At 41.9% G+C, this 16,829-nt stretch overlaps 1 protein-coding gene across 5 annotated transcripts in view; it reads left to right on the forward strand.

Moving 5' to 3' along the window:
- The window catches only part of ARHGEF28 (Rho guanine nucleotide exchange factor 28), a 209,692-nt gene extending 198,665 nt beyond the window's left edge, over window positions 1–11,027 (forward strand). For all 5 annotated transcript variants that reach the window (XM_075838170.1, XM_075838180.1, XM_075838188.1 and 2 more), the window contains one exon: window positions 8,437–11,027. In XM_075838170.1, the coding sequence (XP_075694285.1) occupies window positions 8,437–8,612 (176 nt within the window). In that variant the 3' untranslated portion in view covers window positions 8,613–11,027. The remainder of the gene's footprint in view (window positions 1–8,436) is intronic.
- Window positions 11,028–16,829: the final 5,802 nt, after the last annotated feature.

The following is a 16,829-nucleotide window of genomic DNA, read 5'->3' on the forward strand; positions in this document are numbered from 1 at the left end:
TTTTTTTTTATTACAAATGAATTTCGGCAAAAAAAATAATCTGTAAATTTCACCTCTACTTTGCCTTAATTCCTGTAAAACGCCTAAAGGGTTAAAATACTTTCTGAATGTGGTTTTGAATACTTTGAGGGGTGCAGTTTTCAAAATGGGGTGATTTTTGGGGACTTTCTAATATAGAAGGCCCTCATAGCCACTTCACAACTGAACTGGTCCCTGAAAAAATAGCCTTTTGAAACTTTCTTGAAAATATGAGAAATTGCTGCTAAAGTTCTAAGCCTTGTAACGTCCTAGAAAAATAAAAGGAAGTGAAAAAAAACGATCAAACATATGGGGGATGTTAACTAGTAACTATTTTGTGTGGTATTACGATCTATTTTACAAGCAAATACATTTAAATTTAGAAAAATATATACATTTTTGCAAATTTTCGCTAAAATTTGACGTTTTTCACAAATATTGAATTTATCGACCAAATTTTTTCACTCACATAAAGTACAATATGTTACGAGAAAATAATCTCCGAATCGCTTGGATAGGCAAAAGCATTCTGGAGTAATTACCACATAAAGTAACGCATCAGATTTGAAAAAATCATCTGTGTCCGCAATGCCAAAACAGGCTGTGTCCTAAAGGGGTTAAAACAACACAGCCATAACTTTTTTTATTTTTCCGTCAATTAAGTGGTATGAGGGCTTATTTTTTGCGGGATAAGCTGTAGTTTTTAATAATACCATTTTGGAGTACATGCGACGTTTTGATCATTTTTTATTTCATTTTTTTGTGGGAGATTAGGTGACCAAAAAAATAGAGATTCTGCCGTTTCCAATTTTTTTTTACGGCGTTCACTGTGCAGGTTAAATAATGATATATTGTAATAGTTCAGACTTTTACAGATGCGGCGATACCAATTATGTTTATTTTTTTACTATGCTCTAGGGGGAAAATGGGAAAAGGTTTTTTTTTTTTACCTTTATTTAACTCATTTTTAATTTTTTTTTTTTATTAGCCCCCCTAGGGGACTTTAACCAGCGATCGCTTGCACGATATACTGCAATACTAATGTATTGCAGTATATCGTGATTCTGACAGGCATCTTAATAGGTGCACAAAGATGGCGGACCTGGGGGCTTTCATTAGGCCCCCAGGCAGCCATAGCAACCATCAATGCCCCCCCCCCGTGATTGCATTGCGGGGGGTGGGGGCACGATGAGCTGTTAGAGGGGGTCGCCCCCTCTTTCTAATGATTTAAATGCTGCGGTCGCTATTGACCACAACATTTAACGAGTTAAACGAACGGGATCGCGCTCGAGCGTAATGCCGCTCGTTACTCTGAAGTGTCGGCTGTACTCTGAAGTGTCACTCCGTGAGCCCATTCCATACTTCCCCCCCCCCCCCCTACCCTACTTTGGCGTATGGATACGTCAAATGTCGGGAAGGGGTTAAAGAGCAGCCAAATTTTATGTTTTATTTACTACGAGATATTGGCATTTTTTTATTCACTTAAAGGGGTTGTCCGAGATACCATCATATTTTCGAAAACCCCTTTAATCCATGTAATTTATAAATGTAAATACATTTGTAATATACTTACATTTTCCAAGTGGCCCCATTTCCAGATCCTGCCGTGGGGAACTTGGCTGGTGACGTCACTCTCTGCACTGGCTCTAACGCTTTGTTGATCTTGAATTCTTTGCCGGGTATACGACACGTCACTTGTGACGTGGTGTATATTGGCTTGTTCTGTTGTAACGCACATGCGTGGCCTTTGCTGTTATCTCGAGAACAGCAGGGACGGCGAGAACAGCAGTCACAGTGCATGCGCGTAACGGGCTGTGAAGCAGAACAAGCCGATCTACACCACGTGACAAGTGACGTGTCGTATACCCGGCAAAGAATTCAAGATCAACAAAGTGGCAGAGCCAGTGCAGAGAGTGACGTCACCAGTCAAGTTCCCCACGGCAGGATCTGGAAACGGGGCCACTTTGGAAAATTTAATTATATTACAAATGTATTTACATTTATAAATTGCATACATTAAAGGGGTTTTTGAAAATATGATGGTATCTTGGACAACCCCTTTAACCCCTTCAGGACACAGCCTGTTTTGGCCTTGTGGACGCAGGCGATTTTTCCAAATCTGACATGTGTCACTTTATGTGGTAATAACTCCGGAATGCTTTTACCTATCCAAGCGATTGTGAGTCTGTTTTCTCATGACATATTGTACTTTACGTCTGCGAAAAAATTTGGTCGATAAATTCAGTATTTATTTGTGAAAAACACCAAGATTTATAGAAAATTTGCAAAAAAATTGCATTTTTCTAAATTTGAATGTATCTGCTTGCAAAACAGATATTAATACCACACACAATAGTTACTAGTTAACATTTCCCATATGTGTACTTTATGTTTGCATCGTTTTTTGAACATCCTTTTATTTTTCTAGGACGTTACAAGGCTTAGAACTTTAGCAGCAATTTCTCATATTTTCAAGAAATTTCCAAAACCTATTTTTTCATGGACCAGTTCAGTTCTGAAGTGGCTTTGAGGGCCTTCTATATTAGAAACTCCCCTAAATTCACCCCATTGTAAAAACTTCACCCTCAAAGTATTCAAAACAGCATTCAGAAAGTTTCTTAACCCTTTAGGCATTTCACAGGAATTAAAGCAAAGTAGAGGGGAAATTTACAAATGTAATTTTTTTTGGCAGAAATTCATTTGTAATAGAAAAATTTCTGCACCACAGAAGGTTTTACCAGAGAAACGCAACTCAATATTTATTGCCCAGATTCTGCAATTTTTAGAAATATCCCACATGTGGCCCTAGTGCGGTAATGGACTGAAATACCGGCCTCAGAAGCAAAGGAGCACCTAGTGGATTTTGAAGCCTACTTTTTATTACAATATATTTTAGGCTCCATGTCTGGTTTGAAGAGGTCTTGTGGTACCGAAACAGTGGAAAACCCCCAAAAGTGCCCCCATTTTGGAAACTACACCCCTCAAGGAATTTATCTAGTTGTACAGTAAGCATTTTAACCCCACAGGTTTTTTGCTGAATTTATTGGCGTTAGTCTGTGGAAATGAAAATCTACATTTCTTCTGAAGAAACATAGACATTTTTTAATTTTTGCAAGGAATAAAGGAGAAAAAGCACCCCAACATTTGTAAAGAAATTTATACTGATTACAGCCCTCAGAAGGGAAGGAGTGCCATTTGGGTTTTGGAGCTCAAATTTTGCTATAATGGTTTTCGGTGCCATGTCCCATTTGCAACGCCCTGGAGGCACCAAAACAGCAGAAACACCCCCAAAAGTGACCCCATTCACTATCAGAATCCAAGAGAGCAAATGCCTCTTAAGTGGTATATAACTTGCGTGCCATTTTTTACGTTTTTTTTTTGTACTTATTTTTTGTAAGTTTTAATAAAAGTAACAAAGAAAAAGTTCACTAATCCATTGATCAATAAATTTATGAACAACCCTAAGGCCCTGTTCACACACAGTTTTTTTTACGAGTTTTTCGGCGCGGAAACCGCTTTGCAAAACTCGTCAAAAACCGCCCGAAAATTTCAATGGGAGTTGGACAAGCTTTTTTACCGTGAGCAAAAAAAACGCATCGCGGTAAAAAGAAGCGACATGACCTATCTTGAGGCGGTTTCCGCCTCCAAAACCCCATTTCAATCAGTCAGAAGGGTAAAAAAAACACCTCGACGAGTTTTTGGCAAACCACTGTGCAAAAAACGTCTGGAGCAGTTTTTGCAGGAGGAATTTTCCTCCTACAAAAAACTCAGTGTAAACACAGCCTAACAATGAATCAATATATTTAGAATTTACAGACGTGTAAAATATATGAAGAGATTTATAGAAGTATATGTGTGTATACGTATATATTACATGTACGTATATATCTATATGATGTTATAGATATATAACATCCCTAATTATTAGTTTTTAGTATTAACAAATTTCAAATATATGTCTATATATAATATATATTACGTGTGTCTGTGTGTGTATGTGTGTATATATATATATATATATATATATATATATATATATATATACACATACACACACCGTATAGAAATATATATCTATATGGTTTTATATATATATATATATATATATAGAGAGAGAGAGACAGAGATATATATATATATATATATATATCTCTGTGTCTCTCTCTATATATATATATATATATATATATATATATAAAATCATATAGATATATATATATTTATATACTGTGTGTGTGTGTGTGTGTGTGTATATATATATACACACACACACACACACATATTCTAAGCCCTAATTGATTATTAATTAACTAATTAACTGTCCTCGTCTGAGTACTATCTACCTAAACTATAACTAGCTGCCTACACTAAACTATCTATGTGGAGGTGTTTTTGTGTGTTTCACAGTCATTGTGTCTTTATAGGAGACACACAGCAGCTGCTCGGCACAGCTTCTTCTCCCCCACTGTCTCAGAACGATCTGACAGGGAGGGAGGAGAAACCTTGTAACAAACAGCACGAAAGTTTGTTGCTGCAACAAACTTTGCTGTGATCATCATGATAGCTTTATCATGGTGATCACGTCATCAGGACCGACACCAATCCGGTCCTGATGTCTTCTCTCAGCACTTAGGCTGCTAGTAGCAGCGTGTGCTGAGAGATTCAGAGCACAGGGAGAGCGCTGTGCACGCTGTTCTGGCACTACGTGAATTAACGGGCTGCAGGAGAAAAGCCCAGCACGGCAGCCCGTTAATCTACGTGGGCTGGTCGTGAAGGGGTTAAGGTAGACCTTTTTGCAAAGTGACAGCAGGAAGTGCAGGCATAATGGTTGTCCGTTTTGCCTTCTCAGAAACTGGTGGTAAAACTGCAACTTTGGGAATATTTGATATATATACTCTACTGGTTTGTACTTTACTCTTTTCCTCGTCCTGGCCTGTTAAATGGTCTTCCAAAATACCAATGTAAAATGTGAATGCTGTCCACAATAGCGAATTGTCAGTATAACAGAAATGCAGAAAGGGGCTTTCATTTTCGCAGTTGCAATCTATACGTTATCGCCATTCCAGATGTGTCTTTATTCAGTGATCGCACATCCACAGCGTGTTAGTATGTTTACTTTGCAGGCGATAATGCACATCCACGGTGAAGTGCTGAGATTACAGAGCCGTTATTGTTTATTATCTGCACATGACGTGCCAGTGGGTTCACATTTACCAAGGATGCAGGAAAATCTTTACAATCAATGACTCGCTTTCAATTTTATGCTGTCTTTATGCATTTCTATTAGAAACAGCTATGTGTGCACAAGTGTGCCTTTGTTCCCTAAGATGTCCAGCCAAAATATATGTATGTCTGAATACAGCTACAGCAGAATTGAAAATAAAAGTTAGCTAAATGGATTTCTTCCTCTCTGAAATGTTTGCAGAAATAACATCTGTGCCACATTTGGTTCTTGTTTTCTAATAGGGAATAAGTTGAAACATAGCGACTAATGATGTTCAGTAATCTATAGGTTGAAGCTGTACTTCAGCCAAAATGACATTGAGTCGGCTCATTTAGATCACGCTTTCCTGTATGGGCATTAGAACTTGTATAATAATACTTTGTACTCCTATAGGATCCATAACAATGTTATGGTGGTTTAAACTCCCCTTTTATATATGAGATCAAAAAAGACCCAAATGGGAGCATGAAAAGCAGAAGAATTAGCATATGTAAAAAATATATTTTATTTAGATTTGTTAAAACAGCAACATGAATGTCACATACATGTAAATATAAAAGAAATGTATCAAAAAGACGATGTCAACATAGAGCAAAGTACACAACTGCAATTAACCCCTTAATGACCGGGCCATTTTGCACGTTAATGACCAAGGATTATTTTTTGTTTTTTCACGGTCGCATTCCAAGAGTCGTAACTCTTTTTTTATTCCGTCGACATAGCCGTATAAGGGCTTGTTTTTTGCGGGACGAGTTTTATTTTGTAATTGCACCATTTTTAGATGCTTATAACATGTTGATTAACTTTTATTAACTTTATTTTAGGAGAGAATTGAAAATAAGCAGCTATTCCAGCATTAATTTTCACGTTATAAATTTACGCCGTTTACTATGCAGCGTAAATAACATGTTAACTTTATTCTATGGATCGGCACGATTACGGGGATACCAAATATGTAAAGGTTTTATATGTTTTTTCTACGTTTGCACAATAAAAACCCTTTTAGAAAAAAATTACTTGTTTTTGCATCGCCGCGTTCCAAGAGCCGTAACGTTTTTATTTTTCCGTCGATGTGGCCGTACGTGGGCTTGATTTTTGCGGGACAATGTGTAGTTTTTATTAGTACTATTTTGGGGTACATAGGACTTATAGATTAATTTTTATTTTATTTTTTATGGGGGGAATGGGAGAAAAGAGAGAATTTTGACGTTGTTTTTTGCGTTTTCTTTGGACGCCGTTCATCCGGCGGTTTAATTAATATGTTCATTTTATTGGTCATACATTTATGTGTATGTGTGATTTGTTTTGACCGTTTTACAAAATAAAACCACTTTTTGGGCCAAAAAAGTAGTTTTATTTGACTTTGACTGTAATTTTTTTTTTTTTTTTTCACAAACTTTATTTAACTGTTTTACATTTTTTTTTTTTTTTGTCCCACCAGGGGACTTCACTATGCGATGTGCCGATCGCATATGTAATGCTTTGGTATACTTAGTATACCAAAGCATTATTGCCTGTCAGTGTAAAACTGACAGGCAACCTGTTAGGTCATGCCTCTGGCATCGCCTAACAGGCAGTTGTGGAAGACAGACCTGGGGGTCTTTGTTAGACCCCCGGCTGTCATGGAAACCCGACGGCGACCCGCGATTTGTTTGCGGGGGCGCCGATCGGGTGACAGAGGGAGCTCCCCCCTCTGTCAAACACATTAAATGCCGCTGTCACTATTGACAGCGGCATTTAATGGGTTAAACTGCCGGAATCGGCGCGTGCTTCGATTCCGGCAGTTGCAGCAGGAGCCAGGCTGTGTATAACAGCCGTGCTCCTGCCGCTGATCGCGTGGGTACAGTGTCAGTACCCGCGCCATCACAGGACGGATATATCCGTCCTCCTGCGCGAACTAGCAGCTGCTGAGGACGGATATATCCGTCCTTCGGCGTTAAGGAGTTAATAAGCAAGGGTAAATAGAAACGGACTGTTTTATACAGCACGATGGTCCCAATTGATGCAACGATATTAATACCCAAAGGAAGGGAAAAGGCACGGTATATGTCCGATACTATAACAATAAAGAGCCAGACCAGTAGTCTGTGTTGGACATGGACTATATAGAAGAAAAAACATTCCAAACACAGACGGTAAGTACTAAATGTAATAGCATCAATGTAATGTAATCTATTTAGGCATCATATATGAGTAGAGATAAGGCCAACAATTATTTTTAGCTGCGGACAAAAGTCAGTGAAAATGTAACTTAATCAATGTGACTCAGTGATTTCTGCGAGTTTACTGCGCCTCGACGCACGTTTCACTTGGTATTCCTCTGGCGCAGTACACTGACTTAATCAATTTGACTCGGTGATTTGCAAGTTACGTTTTCACAGACTTTTGTCTGCAGTTAAAATTCATTGTTGGCCTTCTCTACTCATATATGATGCCTAAATAGATGTCCGATACATTACATTGATGCGATTACATTTAGTACTTACCGTCTGTGTTTGGAATGTTTTTTCTTATATATAGCCCTAGTCACATGACCAACACAGACTACTGGTCTGGCTCTTTATGGTTATAGTATCGGACATATACCGTGCCTTTTCCCTTCCTTTTGGGTATTAATATCGTTGCATCTATTGGGACCATCGTGCTGTATAAAACAGTCCGTTTCTATTTACCCTTGCTTATTAATTGCAGTTGTGTACTTTGCTCTATGTTGACATCGTCTTTTTGATACATTTCTTTTATATTTACATGTATGTGACATTCATGTTGCTGTTTTAAGAAATCTAAATAAAATATATTTTTTACATATGCTAATTCTACTGGTTTTCATGCTCCCATATGGGTCTTTTTGGCTTCTTGTATAATAATACGTTACTTATTATAGATTTATTTATTTTTTTCATCTTAAAGGGGCATTGTCCAGTTAGAAAAAAAAAAGGATCTGCTTTTTCCCTGCAACAGCGCCTCTCCTGTCTGAGTTTTGTCTGGTATTGCAGCAAGTGCAATACGAGATACAACTAATGGTAAGGCGTGGTGTGGTTTCTGGGAGAGACCAGATCTTCTTTTTTTTTTGTTTTTTGTTAAATCCTGGACAGCCCCTTTAATTTATATTCTTTATTTTACATCGTATAATATTATATATATATTCTTTTAAATTTTATTTATGTATATTTTAACGTTTGCTTGTGTTCCAGATATCAACGCAGCTCATGTGATTTTCTGTGGAACGCTACTGGCCTCATCAGGACATAATATAAAAACTGGGACACCTCAAACGTCGCAAACCTCAGAAACCATGAAAACACTCCATGCTGACTCCCCAACATGTGCAGAAAATGGACTAGTGGAAGAGACTATAGTTTACCTCTGACTGTAGAGCAGGCCAGAAATCGATTTGCTGGTGGAACCAGCAAAGCGTAGTCTCTAAAATGAGATTGGAAACCTTGTAAATGCATATCCCTTTAAGTATAACATTTGCCATTGATTGGCAATAGCATTGAGCATTGTACCCAGATGCAAATATCCATTTTTGTGATATCTACTGTCAATATGGTTGATCAGTGACTGAAATAATCTGTGTGACCAGCTCTGTGGTCTACTACTAATGTCTAAATGACTCCTTAATTTCACTGCTGCAAGCAGACTTCTAGATACAGCAGAGATGCGTTCCGTTTTCACAGGTCCGCTTTATGCTAGAGTATATCCAGAATATAGTATTTAAAAAGAATCTTCTAGATTATTCATTGGACTTACAATCACATTGCCTTCTAGTACCCGTTGCTTTCAGAAATTATTTAATGAATGCAAATTCTAACACTGCAGAACTCATTTGTTAAGAATCCTTTTAGCTGATAAGGGATCGTCATGGTTTTTTTTTTCTTGTGGAAAACCGCTAAGTTATTGTATTTTTATTTTTTTATTGTATATGTAGTAAATGATTATTGAGCGCACCTTTCCAATCACGCACCACTCCATATATACAATCCGTTAAACATGCCAAATATCCATAGTGTCCGAGAAAGCAACATTCTGATCTAGTTGTGTACACGTAATGCATTATGTTGTCAACCCACTATGAAGGTAGACATTTTTGTAGCCTCTAAAATCCCTCTGTCAGCAAATGAAAATCGAATCGCTGTGGCGAGACTACCTACTGTCTTTGGGGCCAGAAAAAGCCTCATAGGATGGATTATTTTTTTGAATCCAATTTTATTGTGCCCTCAGGAGATTAGCAGCACTAGAGCGGTCTTGCAGCTGCTCATCTCTCCTGCTTCATTGAAACTGCTGTACTTTATGGCGGCTTTGTTGAGGCTGATTGCTGGTAACTGGCCAGTCTCATAAGTACAGTCTGCCCTAGTCTGTCAAATCCCTGGGATTTTGAATAGCATATATGAGGCATAGTTGGCCTTGTATGTATAAACTAATACAGGCAAAAAGTGGAGCCACTGTATATAGCGGCCAATCGGACTCAAGCTATTCTAAAACCGTTTGTACGATTAAAACACTGAGACCACTGCTCCACTTTTGTGTCTCCACTAGTTTTTAGATACATGAGGCCCGTGGTTCCTTTGTCTAGCAATGTTGCTAGTACTTTCCCCAGATTCGCTGTTAGCCTATACTTTGTCGGTGGCCATTTTCACACTATAGTGGTGGTATCTCAGGAAACGTTGAAGACTCTAGTTTGTAGCCAATTCGGTTCACGGTTCCGCAATTAACAGACTAGTACTTGTAAAGTACTCTATTACTGGAAGTGATCTTTAGTAGGGGGTTTTAAAATGTCTAATCGGCCCTGCACTACTCCATGTTTCTAGTGACAACACGTCACATGACTGCAATAGCCAAAATTTACCCTCAACACATAGTGTGGCTAAAGAAAGGATTAAAAAACACAAATGGCACACACAGTGCATCATCCAAGAGAAAAAATATATAAAACAGTCAAGCGATTATTCTACTGACCTGGTGTAGTTGTGCTGGGCACACAACATCCAAGAATTCTTTTTTACATATAAATGTAAAAAAGACTGCAGCCCGGGCTCCAATCAAGGGCGAATTGCACCCAGAGTGAAGATATAAACCGTGAAGAGAGAAACAGGTTTGAAGATATCGCTTGGCGCTGCCCGATGGTGCTTCAGTTTGTGATTAGGGAGATCTACCAAGCATTTGAGATATTTTATCACAAACTGATGCACCATCGGGCAGCGCCAAGGAATATCTTCAAACTTGTTTTTCTCTCCACTGTTTACTCTCACATATTGTGTCATTATGATGCATTACCAATAAGGGGCGTCAGAGAGCCCAGCAGGTAGGATATGACAACATTTTTGCATTTTAGGTAATTACAAATCATTTTTAAAGCCGGTAAAACCCCTGTAAGGACATATGAGTACTCTCTGTAGATGTAAGGATGGAAGGAGCACATCTGTTCTTTTTCATGAGGAAGATTAGATTTCAGTGAACACCTGGCTCTAAAACAACCCCTTTACTCATGGGTTTCTGTGTTTTAAAAGGTTCAGCTAACACTGTCCAGTGATCACTTGTCAGCTGATAATACAGGAGTCTTTTGTACAGAAAGCACACGTACCCTGAAAAATGGGACACAAATTAGTTTGGAAAGTCTTATTTCTTTTTTTTTTCTCTGTCTGGAACAGACAAGCCATTAACTATTCGATAAACGGCTGATCTACAATAGTAGTGGATGTCACACCTAAGAGGAACTACACTATAGTGTAGTAATAACACTAATGAATACGCTGCATGTACAGATATTTAGGAAATACTGATAATCTCTGTCACGAACACCACTCCCGGCACACGTGACTTGGATGCTACTGTAAAGGGGAACTCCGCTTGTCCACTCTCACTAGTACACACACCTATCGCAACAGGCTGATAACGAGTTAAAGCGCACCCCAAAACCAGTTCACACATCCACACAAAACGCTGCCACCACTTGCCGTATTAGGCCGACAAGAGCCTCCTCCTGGTAACGCACACGTTCACCCAGGCACACACTGAATCTAAATAGCATTCAACAGATTATGCTTTTCCTCTTCGAAGTTGTGGGTAGGTTTAGAGCAGCAAGGAACAAACTTATTAATTTTAAGGTTTAATATACGAAAGTACAGTGCTTACAAAAAAGGTTACAAAAATGATGTAAATAAAATGACATACGTATAAGCAAAACAGTTACAAAATAAAAGGGAATAAAGCAAAAGAATAACAGACCTCTTACGTATTGGATAGGTTAGAGATCCCGCTGAGGAGAACAGCTTGAAGGTGGACAGAACTGCAATGTGGTCGCATCTCCTGTGGTCTGACACTGTGTATTTCTTGGTATGCCACTATAAAGGGTCCAAACAAGACCCCTCACCCCTCCTCCTGGTCAGGTGGAAGGAGGATGGCTAATTACATGCAAAACAGGGAAAGTTGTCGGACACAATTCTAATCGGGCATAACTCTTTATATGAATCTCGTAGCGAGATACCATGTCCGACAAGTTCCCGGGCATATTTTAACCAACCCTGGCATACCAAACACGACTATGAAATATTAATAATTGTAACCAACATTCAGTTCTGGGGTTTCTCATGGCCGAGAATCCCTGCGCTTGAGACCCAAGGAGCGTCTGAGGTCCTGGATCATATACACCTAGCTGGGTTATATACAATATGAATTATGACAGGGGGGGCTTTGAAGGATTATATTTCTTTTGTCCCATACAGCCATTTCTGTAGACATGTGGGTACTGGAGTCTCTCTGTCTGGCTTCCAAAGTATTGATTAGATTAGCACCCAGGTGTGATGGGAGCCCCACAGAGACAAAGTTGGTCCTTGTGTTGTCATGCAAACTAATTTGATTATGTCTCTGGAAAAGGACATCCTGATTATCCCCCCCACCGTCAGGGACATTTACCTGATGCATGGGTTTTAAAACATAACTCATGACACCTCTCCCTTTTATAGATGGCATGGGAGATTTATTCACAACCTGAAAATAAGGAATATTACATCCCCCAAGGACTGGTTTATCACACCTCCCCCTTTATGATGTGCCCTGGGAAATTGACTTACAGGTCATTTCCCAAGCACATCCCCTTGGCGGGATAACCCATCTGCGTTCCCATGTTCACTTCCCTTCTTATGCTGGATCGTAAAGTCATACTGCTGTAGAGCTAGGCTCCACCGCAGTAATTTGCCATTATCACCCGCTACCCTGTGTAACCAGCTAAGAGGGTTGTGATCGGTCACTACCGTGAAATTACGCCCATAAAGGTAGGGTTGCAACTTCTGCAGGGCCCACACTATGGCTAAGCACTCTTTCTCTACGGTGGCGTATGCCACCTCCCTGGGCAGAAGCTTCCTGCTTAAATACATAACTGGATGTTCTTCTCCCCTTGAATTTATCTGGCTGAGAACCGCACCCAGGCCATAGGCACTGGCATCAGTCTGGACCACGAACCTTCGGGTGAAATCTGGGGCTTGCAACACTGGAGAACTGGCAAGGGCAGCTTTCAGCGTGGCAAGAGAGTTCTCACAGGTGGCTGTCCAATTCACTATCTGAGGCAGCTTCTTCTTGGTTAGTTCAGTCAGGGGCCTCGCTAGGGCACTATAGTTAGGTACAAATTTGCGGTAGTACCCAACGGTACCCAAAAAGGACATCACATGTTTTTTTCGTTGTTGGGGTGGGCCAGGCTGTGATTGCATCTACCTTCCCGGGCTCTGGTTTCAGAGTCCCCCCACCCACTCTGTGTCCTAGGTATTGCACCTCCGTCATGCCTATCTGACACTTTCCGGGCTTGATAGTCAGGCCTGCGGTTTGGACCCGCCTGAGCACCTGCGACAGGTGCGACAGGTGTTCTTCCCATGTGGAGCTGAACACGGCAATGTCATCCAGGTAAGCTACTGCAAACCCTTCAAGTCCCTCAAGCAGCTGATTCACCAAGCGCTGGAAAGTGGCAGGTGCGTTTTTCCTCGCATGATCTATGGTCACCACATACTTTACATTATTTAGGCGTTGGTGAATGGTATAGGGGCCTTCCCAAGCGGCTTGTAATTTATTTTGAGTCATGGGGACTAACACCCATACTTTCTGGCCCACTTCATAAACTCTTTCTCTCGCATTGCGGTCATACCATTTCTTTTGGCTGGCTTGGGCCTGCACCATGTTCTCCCTTACCAACCCGGTCAGGGTTTGCATCTTATCCCGGAACCTCATGACATACTCTATGACTGATACCTCTGGAGTAACCAATTCTCCTTCCCAGGATTCTCTTATCAGATCTAGGGGGCCCCGTACTCGTCTTCCATACAGCAGCTCAAAGGGGGAGAACCCCGTTGAGGCCTGCGGTACCTCTCGGTAAGCAAACAACAGGTGGGGGAGATACCGCTCCCAGTCGCGCCCCTGGGACTCGACCAACATCTTGAGCATTTGTTTGAGGGTCCCGTTAAATCGTTCACACAGACCATTAGTCTGTGGGTGATAGGGACTGGCTACAAGGTGTTGCACCTGCATTTTCTTACAGAGGCACTGCATCAGGTTGGACATAAACTGGGTCCCCTGATCGGTAAGCATCTCCCTGGGAAATCCTACTCGAGCAAATACACTTATCAGGGCATCAGCCACCTTGTCGGCCCGAATGGAGGATAATGCTATGGCTTCTGGGTACCGAGTAGCATAATCTACCACCGTTAAGATGAAGCGTTTCCCAGAACTGCTGGGTATGGCCAGAGGCCCAATGATATCCACAGCGATTCTCTGGAAGGGCTCATCAATGATTGGCAAAGGGGCTAATGGGGCTTTCGGGATATGTCCCGACTTCCCCACCCTTTGGCATGTCACACAAGAACGGCAGTAGTTTGCTATGTCAGTTCCCATTTTGGGCCAATAAAAGTTATGAGCAAGCCTGGCTTTTGTCTTCTGTACCCCTAAATGTCCAGCTAAGGGGATCTCATGGGCAACCCTCATTAATTGTTCACGAAACTGGTGGGGTACTATGAGCTGTTGCTCTGCTAACCATGCCTGTTGGTGATCACAGGGAATAGTCTCCCTATACAGTCTGCCTTGATCCCAGAAGATCCTCTCCTTGTCAGATTCGTCAGGTGTTTTTCCAGCAAGGTCCCTTAGCTTGTCTAAGCTGGCATCATCATGTAAAGCGGCCTGGAACTCTTGGCTCTGGGTGGCTAGGAGGGAAGTAAAAGCGACAGCCTCGCTGGGCTCCTCTGTGGCACTTTCTGGGCTGTTAGCTGGCAGACAGATATCTAAGTTATGGCTATTTTGACTGCGGGTCATGGCTGATATGTAAGTCCGCTTCTGGCTAACTAGGGTCTGGGGGTCATTCTGAGTATATACCATATTACCGTTATCAGGACATATCTCTAGAGCATTACTGGTTATATGGCTATTACCGATTAATTTAGTAGCATCCCCCAATAGTATGGCATTACATGGTTCCACATGGTCACATAGCACATTAACATCATTAGACAGTTCTATATGGCAGGGTTCAGAAAGATCAAGAGGGGAACATATTACCTTATCATCAACATCACACATTTCAACAGAGCTTGCGGGGTCATCAGCAACATCTGATGCAACATACTGAGATACTAACCGTCCCAGGTCAGTACCTAATAAGACATTCGTGGGAATATTTTCAGACACCCCCACTTCTTTTAACCCCCTCCCTGTACCCCAATCAAGGTACACCCGTGCCATGGGCAAAGCGGGGTGGACTCCCCCAATCCCTGTGACAGTCAGGGTTTTTCCAGGAATAATGTCCTCCATAGACACAAGTTCAGGACGGACCAGAGTCATCTCAGCGCCGGTGTCTCTCAGCCCCACAGTGACGGTATTGCCCACAGTAACCGACTGTAGATTGTCACTGGGTTTCCCCTGAATCCCACCCACACACAAAACAGCTGGAGAGGACCCAGGTGGCTTGGGCAGGGGGACATTCTTCTTTTTCTCAGGGCAGGTAGTGCTGAGGTGGCCCAATTTGTTACACACAAAACACCTGCGGGAATCAAATGCAGGCCTGGTGGGGGGAACAGGGCCAGGACCCCCTGAGGGTCGGTTGGCAAAAGAAAATGTGTTGGTAGTTGGCTTACCCCCTTTCCAGTTGGCAATAGAAGGTTTCCGCACTGCTGGTTCCCGGTTGGCAAGATAGGCATCCGCAATGTGTGCTGCCTGGGCCGCATCCTTGGGCTCTCGGTCCAATACAAACTGTCGCACTTCCACAGGGCAAATGTGCAGCAATTGATCTTTAATAATCAGATCCTCCAGGCCCTCAAAGGTAGTGATGGAAAACCCTCGGATCCACTGCTGGAGGTTGATTCTCAGGCCATCTACCACATCCGAGTAGCTGTCATTAGGTCCACGTTGTAAAGTCCGGAATCTTTTGCGGTACACCTCTGGGGTGAGGTTATATTTCCGGATCAAAGCTTGTTTGATGGCATCATAATCCCCATCCTGGTCTAGGGGAAGAGCTGCAAACACTTCCAAGGCTTTGCCTTTTAACCCTGGGGTTAGGTACCTGGCCCATTGCTCACTGGGTAACTGGTACTGTCTGCAAGCCTTTTCAAATCCTCTTAGGAAAGTGTCCAGGTCCCCATCCTTTTCCATAACAGGAAAGTGCTCCAGACGGGGTTTAAAGGTGGTTATTGTATCCCTGGACTCTCTGTTCTGTGGTGTAGAAGTGTGCAATTGGAGTCGTGCTAACTCCAGCTGGTACTCTCGCTCCGCCTGGCGCTCTGCCTGGCGCTCTGCCGCCTCTCGCTCTGCCTGGCGCTCCGCAAACTCTCGCTCTGCTTGGCGTTCTTGTAAAATAAGCTGCATACGCATTTGGGGGTCACATTCACTCATCTGTTGAAGAATTAGGGGCAAACAAGAGTCCACTCCACTCCGAGAACTGCTGCTGCTGGCACCCTCTGGGTCTGCCAGTTCCGGAGCCATATCCATTGCTTGATCCCCATGTGCTGTATAGGTCCCTGGCTCAGGTACCACATGGCGTTGGTGCTTGGCATCATCCTCTACCAACGCCCGGATCAGCCTTTCTTTTGTTTTGTCAGTCCCATCCAGACCTCTCTGCTCACAAAGGCTGATCAAAACGGCTTTGTCTTGCTTCTTGTAAGTAGCTGCCATCTTAGCAGTTACTTGCCAAATAAAAATAGAAAAGAAAAACAAGAAGGGAGGGGAACTGTATGCAAGTAGGTCTTAATTAATAAAAAAAAAATAAGCACTGAGTTTGTCCTTATAGACCGGTGAGCTCCTCGCAAGGATTCTGCCAGTCCTTAAGTGCAAGGGTTAATTACTTAATCCAGGCACTTAATGCTCTAATAAAAAAATAAAATTATCCCACCGCTGCCACCACTCTGTCACGAACACCACTCCCGGCACACGTGACTTGGATGCTACTGTAAAGGGGAACTCCGCTTGTCCACTCTCACTAGTACACACACCTATCGCAACAGGCTGATAACGAGTTAAAGCGCACCCCAAAACCAGTTCACACATCCACACAAAACGCTGCCACCACTTGCCGTATTAGGCCGACAAGAGCCTCCTCCTGGTAACGCACACGTTCACC

The sequence above is a fragment of the Rhinoderma darwinii genome, chromosome 1 (genome assembly GCF_050947455.1).
Source record: "Rhinoderma darwinii isolate aRhiDar2 chromosome 1, aRhiDar2.hap1, whole genome shotgun sequence".
Taxonomy (NCBI): domain Eukaryota; kingdom Metazoa; phylum Chordata; class Amphibia; order Anura; family Rhinodermatidae; genus Rhinoderma; species Rhinoderma darwinii.